The 14,789-nt window shown below is 39.3% G+C and overlaps 1 protein-coding gene across 1 annotated transcript; it reads right to left on the bottom strand.

Annotated features, from left to right (window-relative positions):
- Window positions 1-8,180: 8,180 nt before the first annotated feature.
- LOC109042353 (uncharacterized) lies at window positions 8,181-12,754 on the bottom strand. Its single transcript, XM_019059040.2, has 3 exons — window positions 12,532-12,754; window positions 10,429-10,833; window positions 8,181-9,952 (listed from the first exon to the last, which is right to left on the bottom strand). Exons 1-3 carry the CDS (start codon window positions 12,689-12,691, stop codon window positions 9,474-9,476), a joined length of 1,044 nt encoding a protein of 347 aa, XP_018914585.2. The 5' UTR covers window positions 12,692-12,754; the 3' UTR covers window positions 8,181-9,473.
- Window positions 12,755-14,789: the final 2,035 nt, after the last annotated feature.

Below are 14,789 nucleotides of genomic sequence, written 5' to 3'. Positions count from 1 at the left end.
AAAACTACAAAAATTGGTTAGAAAGAAAGATACAAGCAAATCACACTGGAAAAAGTCCAGACTCTTAAAAACATCGACAAGAAAAAATACTCTTGATTCAATCGGATTTTTGCTTAAATTAATAACCAAGCCTCTTAATTCGAGCGGATTTCGTTTTGATTTAAGCTTACATCTGATTGAATCAAGAGTATTTTTTCTTGTCAACGTTTTCATGAGTCTGGACTCTAGATCCAATATGTTTTTTTCCAGTGCACTATGAAGTTAAATTAAGACAGGAAATGTTTCCAATACGATTCATGTTCACCGTGTACTTTTGGGGTGTGAGTGTAATTGACTTTGTTGACTTGCCTTTCAACGCGAGTTCGAAGTGGCAGAATTCCCGAAAATATTTAATCAAGACGACGGCGAACATCGGGGTAATGATTGTAACTGGAAGTTGAGCCAGCAGCCGGAACATCGATTCGTACTCTCCCACTAAGGATTTCTCTACCAGTTTCGAAAGTACTGAGATAGGTCCAATCGCCATAATGCTAAAAATGAGGACCACTCCGATCTTCAGACGACATTTTTTCTGCTTGCTCCAGCTTTGGAAAGGGTTCTTGGATTGCATCTCATTGATGATTTCGTCCCAAAGTCGGAGTCGAGATACCTACAAAACAGAGTTGAACTAAGCAAAAATCAGGGCCGGATGAAGGGGGTGGCCACATGGGCCGCGGCCCATGGCGGCAAAATTAGGGGGCGGCAAATTTTGCGATTTTTTTAAATGCAGGTACAAAAAAATCGGATTCAGATAAAAATTACAAACAAGAAAAGGTGACAAAATCTCTCATTTCTTGAGGGTACATTAATTTCTAATTTTGTCGTATTTCGGTGATACAAAAGACTGCGCACCTTTAATTAGTTGAGTTAAGAGAGAAGCCAAACACGTAATTTGGCCTGGAGCGGCGCGGCGCAGAGAGAAATGATGACGAGAACTTGAGATGAAAAGGAGAAGCCCTCGGCGCGGCGCGGCGGTCGGCATGTAACACATATTAGCGCCTACAAGACTGCATGAATACTTCAAGCATTGCTTCAAACACAGTACGGTCAACAGCGGTCGGCGCGGCGCGGCGTGAAACGCACAAGCGCCTACAAGACTACATGAATACTTCACGCATTGCGCCAAACACAGTGTGGTCAGCGCGGCACGGCGGCGGAAGTTAAAATTATTAAACCACATTTATGTTTGTTCTTTCTTAATTTTTTAGTTCATTTCTTACAAATGAAAGGCCTTGTCCACACAGAGATAGGTTTACGGAACTTAACTTTTGCGCGAAGTTCCGTGAACTTTTGCTAGCGATGACACACAAACTGTGTCCAACGCGAATAAACGCGTTCTATGCACCCTTCTCCCTCCGGCACGTTCACTTGATGGTTTTCATTGATGTTTCAAAATGAATGAGAAGGGCGGCAAAATACAGGCGGCCCATGGGCGGCAAGTAGGTAAGTCCGGACACGGCAAAAACACGTTGATGATATGGACTACATGTTGCAGTAAAGAACTACGATTTCTGGCTTTTATTAGAGACAACATCTGTACTATTAGACGATTTGTGCATGTATGTGCTTTCATAGTTCCTTATTGCAAGACGCAGTCCATATGAAAATAATTTTTCTTTAATGATTTGGACTTCATTTTGTAATAACGATTCACCATTCATGGATTATTCATAAAATTTCGTATTTGCGTTAAGAAGTCAATGAGACATACGTTTCCTAAAATTAGCCCAAACAAGTATTTCCTTATCGCAAAAACGTAGTTCATTTGGTCTCGACGCAATTGAGAATTTGCAGGTATCTGCAATTTCATGATTTTCATGTAGTATTAGAGAACTATTAAGTGAAGTGGGAACGAGAATATCTGAATACCTATATCGACGGTGAAACTACCAAACCACGTATCCCGGTTTGCGACGTCGCAGACTTCCTGTCATACTTTATTTTTTAAATGAAAATCTACTTAACGTACAGTCTCGAAAATTTCTGTGATTTTTCCTCTTCGTGCGGAGAAAATTCTGTGAAAATTTCAAGGAATGATATTGATTTGGTCTACTTCAAAAAAATAAAATGTGAGCGTAGATTTTTAAACACCGCAAAGGAGATACGTGGTTTGGTAGTTTCACCGTCGATATGCGGTTTCTAAACCGTACAATTGTATGAGGAGTCATGAATGGAGCTAGCAAATTCACTAAAATAAATGTGTTTAGGGAAGTTCCGCCCTCTGACGTCACAAGTCAGTTAAGTTTCTCACTTTTAAATCTATTTTAACCCAATTTCCTTCATCAGAAAAAATCGCACAAAATACAATGAAGTCAGCTCACCAAGCTTTATTACAGGAATCAATAAAATGCTCTCGTGCAATTATCTTTCCATAATAATAATGACACTATAAATGGCGATTTTTCTCCGTTTTTTAAGTTAAAAACGTGTTAGATAGATACGATAAGATATACATTCAAAATGTAAAACATAAAATAAAAAACAACATTTATCTGCCCGGCAAATTGGGATACCGAATTATTCTGCCGGATCAGACATAAAATTAAATTCAACTGATTGTAATGCAAGAAAAAAAAAGGAAAAATAGAGCACATTTTGAAATGCAATAATAAGAGAAATTGGAAAAGGGGGGAGGGGGAGGGAATAAGGTAAGAATAAATATAGAAATACATATATAATGGAGAAAAATTTAAAAACTAAAATAAAAAAATAAAAAATAAAGAAAGGATAGATTGATGAAGAAGGAAAGGAATAATAGAGAAAGAATAAACAAAAAAGAAATAATAACTCTAATAATAGAAATATCCTCAGAATAGATTAGCGTCCCTAATAATCATAACTTGGAGCTAAAGTATCAAGAAAAGATGGCAAGATATCTGCCCTTAGCTGCGGAAATGAAGCGATTATAGAACCTGAACATTGTTTGCATCAAGCCCCTTATAATGTCAGTAACGGGGATAGTTCCAAAAAGTTTAGTTTAACATCTTCGAGACCTTGGAATAAAAAGTTACCTGCTTCAGTCAATGCAGAAGTCCGTCATCATAAGCACGTCAAGTTTTGTCAGGTCGTTTCTTCATATCGATTAATTTCTTCATTTTAATTTAAAATTTAATTTTTTTAATTTTTACTTTAAAATAAAATTTACTTTCATGCAAGCAAGATAGTGTGTATTACTGACTTTGGCCTGTGGGCCGTCAGTTATACTTAAACCGGAAGTGTTCCCTCTTCCGTGTTAAAAAAAAAAAATCCTCCAATAGAACCTCAGGGGCGACGACTATGTCTCACGGAAGGCCCTTTCGAGGGCTGGCGACCCCGTGGTACCCGAACAAGTGGCTGGGCATCCTCGTGGCCAAAACATCACCAGGGGCGACCGAGGAAGTACCCTAGTAGCATGATTCACTTTCCCCTTCCTAACAAACGTATAAGGAATTAATACCGGTTATATAATCACCATTTTAACTAAAGTTTATATATCGTGTATATAAGTTTTATATAAAATGCCCATGAAAATAATTATTCATATTTTCAGAAGATAACGTTTATATACAATTTATATAATTGAGGAAGGGTTTTTATAAATTTTCTTTATACGCATAGTATCCTTTTGCTTAATTTGCTTAATATAACTGTTATATAAATGACCTGAATGACTTTAACGTAAACCTATCTCATTTTCATGAATGATGATATCAATGAATATTTTTAAAACATTTTAAAAATATATTAAAAATATAAAAAATTAAAATTTTTAAAATAATATTTTATAATATTTTTAAAGTATATCATAATTATTTTTGTTAATATTTTAAAAATATTATTAAATATTATTTTAAAAATTTTGATTTTTTTTAAAATGTTTAAATTAATATTATAAAAATTTAAAAGAAAAAAGGAAATGATAATAATAATAAATAAATAACATAAATACATCGACATAAATTCAAACTAGAAAAAGGCCCAAATAATTAAAACTGGAAAAAGACGCAATTATAAAGTTAAAAAATAGAGAGAGAGAGAGAGTTAAAAAAATGAGAGTTAAAAAAAATAGAGAGAGTTAGAAAAAATGATAGTTAAAAATCATGATAGTTAAAAAAAAGAGAGAGCTAAAAAAATGAGAGAGAGTTAAAAAAAATGAAAATGAAAAAATTACATCATGAAATAAAAAACAATAAATAAATAAATAATAAATAATAAAGTCTGGTAAAATATCATAAGAATCCGTCAATAAACAAAATATTACGGACTCAAAGGCCTGCGATAGTTAAGAGATTGAATTTAGGGACCCATTCACATCAAGCCTGGCTGGTCTGGTGGTAAAGTACTGGACTTCGGATTGCAACTCCATCCCGAGGTGTGGGTTCTAATCCCGACTAGGACGGCGCGGATTTAAGGTAAGTCACAACTCTACGATGATCCACCACCTGGTAGTAACGCATATGAAAACTTGCACACTTCATAACTAGAGTGCGCTACCAGCCAGGAAGAATAATGAAAATTCATTTTATACACTATTTGAATTTGGTTATATAACTTTTATACTAAGGGTTACATAATAAAATAAGTTTTTTAGTAAACTTTTAACTAAAAAACTTTACATCCATTACATAAACAATGAATATTCTTTAGCTTGTGGTTATTTACGGTTTATACTTTTAAAAACAAATTTTTTATATAACTCTGCTACTAGGGTAAAGTAGGGCTTGTCCCAACATGAAAAAACAGCTGCGCATCCTTGGCTGGGAGTTATCGGAAGTGTTCCCTCTTCCGAGTCGAAAAAAAATTAAAACAAAAAATAAAGATAAAAGAAATGAAAAGAAATAAAATAAATGAATAAAACAAATAAATATAATAATAAAAAAACAGAGTAAATAATTGCAAAGAAAAAATATAATAGAGGACAATAGACAATAATATTGAATACAATAGTATTGATAAGAAAACATAGGAAAAACAAGTTTCAGCAATAACTTTGAATAAACAACTTTACAACCTTCATTTTCATGTATGTTTGTTTCATGCTGTCACTAAATACCAACTTACCTCCATGTTTCAGGAAGAAGATCAGTTGCAGCAGTTTAGACTGAGAGAATAAGTATCAGATCATAATTTTATGATTAGAAAATCGAATGATATCGTTACCAAGCCTCTTGAGTGACACTCCCTCACCGACTCGAGGAAGTCAAAGGGTGAGAAGAACTACCCATGAGTTAGAATTGAAGCAACCATTTTCGTGACACACAACTAAGTTGGCAAAGTTTGGTCAAATTAAAGGATAAGTGAAAGCAAACAAAAGTTAGTCGCTAATCACATATAATTATTAAACTTTCGCAACTACCCTTGAATCACAATAATGCTTTCGCATTATGCCAAGAACCCACATTATACAGGGTGGCCCAGACCTACCGTACCAGGCCTTTTTTTGGTTAATTTGGGACGCACGAAGTCCAGGATCGCGGGAATGAATAGAGAATCGACGCCAAGGATTCCGAATTTTATGGTCCTAGAGCCCCCCTGGCGTTCCTTGGCGGGTAAAAGAGGTCCGTACTTCATAAGTCAGGGTTTATGTCAAAATTTTGAAATTATTACATCGGAATTAGAACGTACGGAAATTGTTTACCTAAAATCGACTCCAAGAAATCCAAAATCGGCCCATCCGTATCCCAAATACCGACCCCTAAGGTGGGGGACAGTGCCCCCTTTCAAAAAAATTCAAGTTCGTTAAATTGACGCGGAGACTCGGAAATAATGTGTATTCATGGGTAATCGACCCCAAGGAATCCAAATTTGAGGGTCCTGTTGTCCTCAGAGACTTTTCTGATAGGGCACAGGGGTAACCTCCACAGCGGTTAAATTTAAAAGTTCAAAGTCCCCCTGTGCCTCATCAAAAAAGTCTCTGAGGACTCTCAAATTTGGATTCCTCGGGGTCGATTACCCATGGATACACATTTTTTCCGAGTCTCCTTGTTAATTTAACGAACTTGAATTTTTCTGAAAGGGGGCACTGACCCCCACCTTAGGGGTCGGTATTTGGGACACGAGTGGGCCGATTTTGGACTTCTTGGTGTCGATTTAAGGTTAACAGTTTCCATACGTTCTGATTCCGATGAAATAATTTCAAAATTTTGACATAAACCCTGACTTTTGAAGAACGTACCCCCCTTTTACCTCCCAAGGGGCGCCAGGGGGGCTCTAGGACCATGAAATTCGGATTCCTTAGAGTCGATTCTCTATTCATCACCGCGATCCTGGACTTCGTGCGACCCAAATTAACCGTCAAAAAGGCCTGGTAAGGTAGGTCTGGGCCACCCTGTACATGACAAGGTTAGGCAAGATTTTCTCTTTCTTGAAGTTGCTGTCAGAAGTTGTTGTGTTTTCGATAATGATTGAAACTATCAGAAGACTAATTCAGCCTTGATCTTTAAGACTCCGTTTGACATTTAATATAATTTCGGGTCAATGATTCTCTTGGAAAATTGTGGGTTCTATATATTTTTAGTTCAGTAATATTATGAATACACTAGTGACCTTTCAACCTGTACGACACCAATGATCATTTTGAAACGAGAATCACTCAAAAAACGCAATGAGTCTGTTACACGCAAGAGATACAGCGAATCGAAAACACATTTCAGGGTGAAATTGCTCGAAAATCACGTTAGGCACATCAAAAAAGTCTGGAATCGACCCTTTAGCGCGCAATCTGCGTAGTTTCGTTCAGCGGCGTGGCGTGCTATGCGATATTTCGATTGATACGCCACTCAAGCCTATGAAAAAGATCGATTGTTAGGGTGTTCGCAGCGAACACCTAAGTGATCGATTCTTTACCATAGCTTCAAATGGCGAGATATCGATAATCGATCGTTCACGCCACGCCACTGGTAGCAAGCTATTTCAAAACCGCGTCTTCGGGCAGTTTTTCTTGGTGGCCGGCAGTCAGGTTTGCTCGTGCAGGGTCCTAACTTAAATAAACTAACAATCTCGGGAACTGTTATAGACTCTCCTTGCGTAAGATTTCCATTGATTAAACGCTATTGTTTTTGTGAAATAAGGAAAGAAAAAGGAAGCAAACGATAAATTGTTTGTTTACTGTTCTTACTCCTGCTCTGTCTGTGCAAACCTGATCGGCGGCGGTGCCTGAGAAAAACTGGCCTTAGACGCGGGTAACCTGAAAAGGCCACGCTTTCCGTGCGATTTTACACGTAAGGAGTTAATTCATTTGGCTGTATCTCTTGCATGCAACAGACTCACTATCGTCAAATTTTATGATGGTAATAAGGCCAGTGAAGAATACGTTGAGTGAACCTTGGTATCAGGAAACTTTCTCTCTTCCTGATATTTTTTTAATAAAAAAGTACCTAATTAAAAAATCATCCTCATATGATTTTTACAATAGGAAAACATGAGATAAAGACCGAGACCCTCCTAATCAATGGGCCTGTTGCATGCAAGAGATACAGCCGCGCGAATAGACTATTTAGAGGTTAAATGACACGAAAATTACGATGGTCACATTGAAAAAGTCTGAAATACACTCCTTACTGCGCAATTTGCGTTGTTAGGAACGCGCTTTTTCAAATTTCCCGCGTCTGGGGGCAGTTTTCTAATCACCGGAAACGAGCAAACGGCGGGCTCGGTGATTTCCGGAAGATGCCGAGCCGTTGTTGTTGTTGTTATTTTTTCCTTTAGTTTGTTTACAAACCCAACGTGATCTCTCATAGTGGTCCATATACGTTTTATGCGGTAACCAAATCGATCAACTTTTAAATATCCAACGCAATCCTTCTACATTTCATTTCACGATATCACGAGCTCCGATTTTAGGTTATGTTGTCAGTTTTAGTTGACCGGAAATAGCCGCGAGTTGCCGTTAATTGTTTCTGTTAGAAAACTGCCCCCAGACGCGGGAACTTTGAAAAAGCGCGTTCCTAATAACGCAAATTGCGCAGTAAGGAGTGTATTTCAGACTTTTTGAATGTGACCATCGTAATTTTTGTATCATTTAACCTCTAAAAAGTCTATTTGCACGGTTGTATCTCTTGCATGCAACAGGCCCATTGTCGAAGAGCAACCACTGCAAAATGTGACGAATTAAAAAACGGTACATTTTCAACGATAAAATAAGAAATTTATTAAACAACGCGAACGGGGTTACCCGAGTTTTTAGCCTTATTAACGATAGATGAAACCATATGAAATAATTATACTTTCACAAGACAAGGTTACACAAAAACTGGTTGCTATAGTTGCATCAATTGTCAATGACGGAAAATCCAAGAATATTTCTACATAAAGTATTTTTTCAAATACATTATATAAAATCATAATTTTTGGGGTAAATTGCTATAATACTACGATTTATAACGTTAGTGTTTGTTGAAACGCATAACAGACAGCATATCGTCTGCCATCCAGCATTCGTCGTAAAATTCTTTAAGATGCATTTCTTGGTTGGATGGGACCTAACTGGAATCAATCTGACAATGTCAGGCGTTGCCCAATTTCATCTGATGTTTCTTTTCAAACAGGAGTAAAACTTACAATTTTGTGGTTCAATTCACAGGAACTTAAAAGGCGTTAAGTAGTTTAATTCTCTGTTCAAAAAAAAAAAAAAAAAAAAAAAAAAAAAAAAAAAAAAAAAAAAAAAACATGCGAGAAAATAAGGCAACGTGAAATGCAATTGAACTAATTCCGGCCAAATCCGTTCATTTTTATGTAACGTAAAAATGTAATACTCAGATCAATGTTCCCTCCTTTTTCCTAGAGTTCCTTTATACCCAGAGTTACGACATCTCACTTTTGGTTGGGCTGAAAAAAAATCCAATTCTGATCGGTTCTCGCTCATGGAATCACAAATGAGTGCACCAAAATGGCGGTACCTCGAATGTGAACAAAGATAATGAAAATATAACCAAATTGTGGTTTATTGAGAGTGAATTGTTATTTTCGTCGCACCAAAATGAAAATAAATTAAGAGATTATCCACTAATCAATCTAATTTTATTTTATTGCAATTTCCACGGTTAGATTTTGATCAGTTTTGTTGATGTTGCTGTTTTTGGACGACAGACATCGCAGGATTCCTTATCCTCATCCCTAAATATCGTTCGTTTGGGTGCACACTTTTGAGACACTATGGCCAGTCCAGGCCGGCTGATAATCGAGATGTCTTAACTCTGGGTATATAGGGACTCTACTTTTTCCAGGATAAAGCATTTAATATACACATTTTAGTTACATGAAATCGACCCAATCACGATGCCATGTTGAGGACCCTCATCTTATTTGCCACGGCACCGTATTCTGCCTGGCCGACCACTGCGCTAAAGCATCTTGCAACACTCGCTGAACTTGCGGGACCACTACGGCCAAAAGTGGCTGAAGTTGTTGGAGCTGATCCTTTGGTGATTGCGGTGGCGACGGAAGGAAATTATCCTTCACTTGATTCTGTAGAGGAGGGAATATAACGGGTCCCTGACCCGCTTCTGGTGGAGATGGTGTTGGAACGAAATTCGGCAACTGTTGGGATTGATTTTGTCGATTGTTGTTGAGATTGGCGAGTCTCTGTTGTTGCAGTAAGTACTGTAGAACAGGAAGAGGGATCCGGCTCTGCCTATTTTGTGTTGGCAGGAGGATTGGCTGTGGTACTTGGATTGGGCTTTGTTGTACCTGGAATGAGCTTTGCTGGAAATTGTGTGGCACCTGGTACGGAATCTGTTGCGAATTCTGTGCGGCCTGGAATGGAGTCTGCATTGAGTTCTGTGTGTCAGGACGTTCTGCGGGACATTTTGCGGTTGTTCTTTGGGAGGTATGGCTGGTATCAGCGTCTCGCGGTAGGACGCCGGGGTGTTGACCTCGAGAACATAGATGCATTTCCTGGAGGGTGGTAGAAAACTGACTTCGCCGAAAGATCCGCCTTTATGAAGTTGAACAACAAAAACAAGTTTTTATAATTTATGTTCACAAGGAGGTTAAAATTTCGAATTTTTTTTCAGTGATGTGTAGATGTATAAACGATTATTTTTTTCATTAATTATTCTTTTAAAATTAACCATTTTTTGGCGGAAATTGAAAAAAATTTGCTATACTCCGAGAGATTTTCACGAAAATTATGAAGGAGCGACATTTTTGTAACGCGGTAATCGCGCTGGTTTCTTTTTGCTCATCGGAAAAAAAGTGAAGTTGATTTCACATTCTGGTTGTGAAAAAAGTGTGCGAGCAGTTATAAAATGCTGAATTTCACGCTACAGCGGTTACTTTAGCAATGCCGAGATGTAAGACTAACTGCTGTGGCGGGCGGGTAATTCAGCATTTTACACGTTCTCGCACAATTTTATTACATCCAGAATGTTAAATCAACTTCATTTTTTTCGGTTAATTGTTCTTAGTTACCTTTCGCTCCAGTCGCCCAGTAATGCGTATAGTGTTTACAACTGCAGCGCAGAAGACTATAGTAAAGCGTTTTGCCCTTGTTGTAGTCGACGAAACCTTTGACCATCTCCGTCGGGAGACTAGGATTGTTGCGTTTGTAGCATTCCTTGTAGTGGTTCAGTTCGTCCACGTGTTTCACAGTGATGAGCGTTTGGCTGAGGGAGCCGTTAGGCTCTATGTCGACAAGGTTCCGGGCGTCGTATGCTAAGAGCCAGTGTTCGAGTCCCGGGGCGTAGATCGGTCCAAGAGCCCGGAATTTCTCAGCCAGTTTGCAGCTGATCAGGTCGCCAGTGTCGAACCGTAAGGAAGCGAGTGGGACCCAGCTGCTGAAGCCACTGGCTGATGTTTCTTGGATGAGGGCCATCCCTGGAGGAAAATAAATTGGATCCGTTGAAAAATGGACGCATTCAAATCAAAACGAACGATAATGGAGATGTTGCATGCGTGAGGAATTTGGATTTGACTGTTGATTATAATGTAAAAACTTCGTGAGAACACGATGGTGCCGCTGGTGTCATCTGAATCACTCCAGAGCTGCAAAAAAGCTCTCAGTTGTGGCCAAATGGAGGGATTCCCCCTACCCGAGAGTCTTCACTCTTCATTCAAGCGAACTCTCATGCACAGATCAGGAGCAAATTCATTGACAGGGCTGCCACTTTATTGGGGACTCCAAGACTGAAAACACGGCAACCCTGCTAATTTATTTGCTCCCTATCTTTGCATGGAGAGTTTGTCTTGATGTAGACGTGACTCTCAGGTGGTGGAATATCCCCTCCATTTTGGCCTCAACTTGAGAGCTGTTTTGAGCTTGGAGTTGATTCAGAAAAAAACAGTAGCACCACGTGTTTCTCGCCAACTTTTACCAATGGATCAACAGTCAAATCGTAAATTCCTCACACATGCAACATCTCTATTGAGGGGCTCGGAGAACAAGGCGCATACGTGCAGTTTTTGCTATTTCGAGAAATACGTGTTTGAAGATTCGAAATTACATGGATCCTTATAGCGGAAAGAAAGTTCAGACTCAATTTTTAATGCTTAAAAAGGAGAATTTGGGAGCGAATTTTCCGCATAATATGCATTGAGACTAGTTTTACTTGAAATCATTGATATCTCCATTTTTTCATACACTGCACTTATGCGCCTTGTATTCCAAGCCCCTCATTTATTCTGATCTAAATAGAACAGGAATAGGCGGGGACGAGGCTGAAAAACACAATAATGTACAAAACACGGGACGTTTGCCGATCGGGTCCTCGCGGCTCATTATCGACTGTGCAATTAACTTTCGGAATTAAACAATCCTTAGAGACAATAAAGGAGGTCAGTCATCACTCTTGTTTTCGGTTGTTGACGCAGTCCGTACACTGGCCAGCGAAATCGGAATTCGGTGACGTCATGGCAAAAACGGACTCATAATGTCGACTTGTTTTGGCTTGTTTGCAAAACAAAACTGCTAACATGTTGTTAAACATAAACCATGTAAGTAAGTCAACAGTCAATCGATGAAGTCCCGAAAATAAAAGCTTCCACAATAGCCGAGATACAGAGTGGAGGTCTCTGTCTCTGTTTCGACGTTCCGTCATCATCAACCGTCGAAAAAGAATTAAAAAATCTAAAAAAAAAAAAAAAAACCAAATGTAACAGAGCACTCTCATATTTCTGAAACAGTAGCTTTTATAGGGTAGCTCTCGCAAATTTCCGGCTAAAATATACTTTCTCGGAAAACTTTGATAGAATTACGTACACTCACGTGTACACTCTAATTGCTCATAATTTAAGGATCCCTCGGGAACATTCTGTTACTATCACTTCGTCGTTCCCCTCTCGAACGGGAATAAAGATCACACTCTCACAAATTGCCAAGATTATAAACTGGAATGGACCGGGGCATTGGGGGTTCGGCAAGGAACAAATGGAATGAAGGAGGAAGCGGAGGCCGGATTTCGGGAATGGGTCCATGGAAGATTACAAAAACGTCCGATTTGTGTAAATTTTATTCCCGTACGTGTTGTCTCAACTCTCTATAATGGAACTCTAGGTGAGTGGTGATCTTTAACTTACATGTCAATAAAATCCCCGTGGCTTGGAACCAAAAGGAGACTTCTCTTCTCGACCCAACCGCACGGCTGCTGCCCCTTGGTAGGGCTTCACCCCATGATGGTTGCTCGCTATCCCGCCAACCAGAAACTAGTCTTCTTGAGAAGGCCTCAGCCTCAGCCATTCAGGTCCCAACAGCGTCCTTGTCACAACTGGTGAGCGTGATTTTTCCCGGAGTCAGCCCTTTTTTCCAGAGGCCTCGTTTCATTCTTTCTCGTCTGGACGGACGTCTGCCTTTGCTCGTCAAATAACTCATCACGAATCATCGCATGTGCGCATTTCCATGATTGCCGGATCAAGCGGTGACGTCAATGAAATTTCAGCGGAGAAAATCGAAATGGCACCGCTACTTGGCAATCATGCGATCCTCTCCCACGAGATTTGCAGCTTTTAGCCAGCATTGTCGCATAGTTTCTGTGACGGTGCCGGTTTGTACAGCTAGAGGTAAAATAGCAACGGTGAAGCTCCCAGCGGGCTGATTATTGAAATTGAAACACAGAACACAGAACACAGAAACACAGAAACACGATGGTGCCACTGGTTTTCTCTGAAATCAACTCCCAAGCTCAAAAAAGCTCTCAAGTTGATGCCAAAATGGAGGGGATATCCCACGCTATCCTGAGAGTCCACCTCTACATCAAGACAAACTCTCCATGCAAAGATAGGGAGCAAATACATTGACAGGGCTGCCACTTTATTTGGGGACTCAACAACTGAGAACACGGCAACCCTGTCAATGTATTTGCTCCCTATCTTTGCATAGAGAGTTTGCCTTGATGTCGAGGTGGACTCTTAGGATAGCGTGGGATATCCCTCCATTTTGGCCTCAACTTGAGAGCTTTTTTTGAGCTTGGGAGTTGATTTCAGAGAAAACCATTGTCACCATCGTGTTTCTCGCGAACTTTTACATAAGAATCGCAGTAGTCAAATCGCAAATTCCTCACACATGCAACACCTCCATTAGAGCTCGCTTCAAAGGTAATTTATCGGTGCAACACTGAAATACCGGCATCGTTCAATGGGGAGCAAAACCTATAACTTATCACGTTGCTATACGTGCACCTGGATGCAACTATTCGTGCTCAGGGGATGACCATGTTGCATACTTAAAAATTGAAGGCGTTTTGACTTTTCTTTGTTCTCATAACAGTTAGCACGGGCGTGTCAGTATTATACAATGCTCCTCTGGATGGATGTTTACTGTTTCCATGAGCGAGAAATAGACGAAGGAGTCGCGGATTTTTGAAATCGCTCTCTGACTATTTTCAGAGAAGAGGAATGTCGAGAAAATCGTGTTTCATCTCTTGCAAGATGGAAAAATGAAACAATTAAGATATCCTGACTTCCTCGGCTCACTAATTACTTTGTGCGCGGCGTGAATTTAGGCTTGAACCAGTTGAATGTTGCTCGCAAACTACGGTGCCGTACCCACTAAAAGAAAACACCGTGTGGGAACACTTGAATGTTTCAAAATTTTGTTCGGAATAAAATATGAATTGTTGACGATAAATATGAACATTTTCCGTTAAAACTAGCAGATAATTTAGATTAAATTGCGAATAGAATTTTCTGAAACATTGGAGGAAAAATATTCATTATATTCTAAATTTTAATTTATCGAAACCTCCCACGGCCTCCTATGGAGTGGTGGTTGTAGCGCTGACTCTATAAATAGGATGTCTTGGGTTCAATTCCTCGCTAGGTGACTCGATAGCTTGATAGTCTCAAACAACGGTTGCCTCGGGCTGGTTGTATGGTGTGGACTGAGAGGAGTGGAGCTGTAACTGAAAGCACAGGACACCCACTCGTGTGGTATTTGTAGTGGTGAAAAAAAAAACTGGCAACGTCCAAGGGCTCATATGTGTCTTCATTAGAATGGTAATACGATCGGCACAACAGGCGGACTAAAAAGCAGGACTTTTTCCGAAAAATTGGCAACATTCAACCCATTTTGCGAAAATGGAATCGCGCATGAGGAAAAACATTACGAGCTCTGAAATTGGTATCTAAAAGCACCGAGAAATCAGATATCGTGATTCAGCCATGTTTTTCTCACGCATGCCATCAAAATTGCTGAATCCCGGCTTCAACATTCTAACCGCGAACAAATAGACCGCGTTTGGCAGAAAGGAACCATAAGTACCACATTAGCAATTGCCAAATTGAACTGAACCATTTAATTTTATACAAGAGAACATTTGAGCGGATTCCTTTGAAATTTT

This window comes from Bemisia tabaci, chromosome 10 (assembly GCF_918797505.1).
Source record: "Bemisia tabaci chromosome 10, PGI_BMITA_v3".
Classification (NCBI taxonomy): domain Eukaryota; kingdom Metazoa; phylum Arthropoda; class Insecta; order Hemiptera; family Aleyrodidae; genus Bemisia; species Bemisia tabaci.
This window is presented reverse-complemented; position numbering and strand designations above follow the sequence as displayed.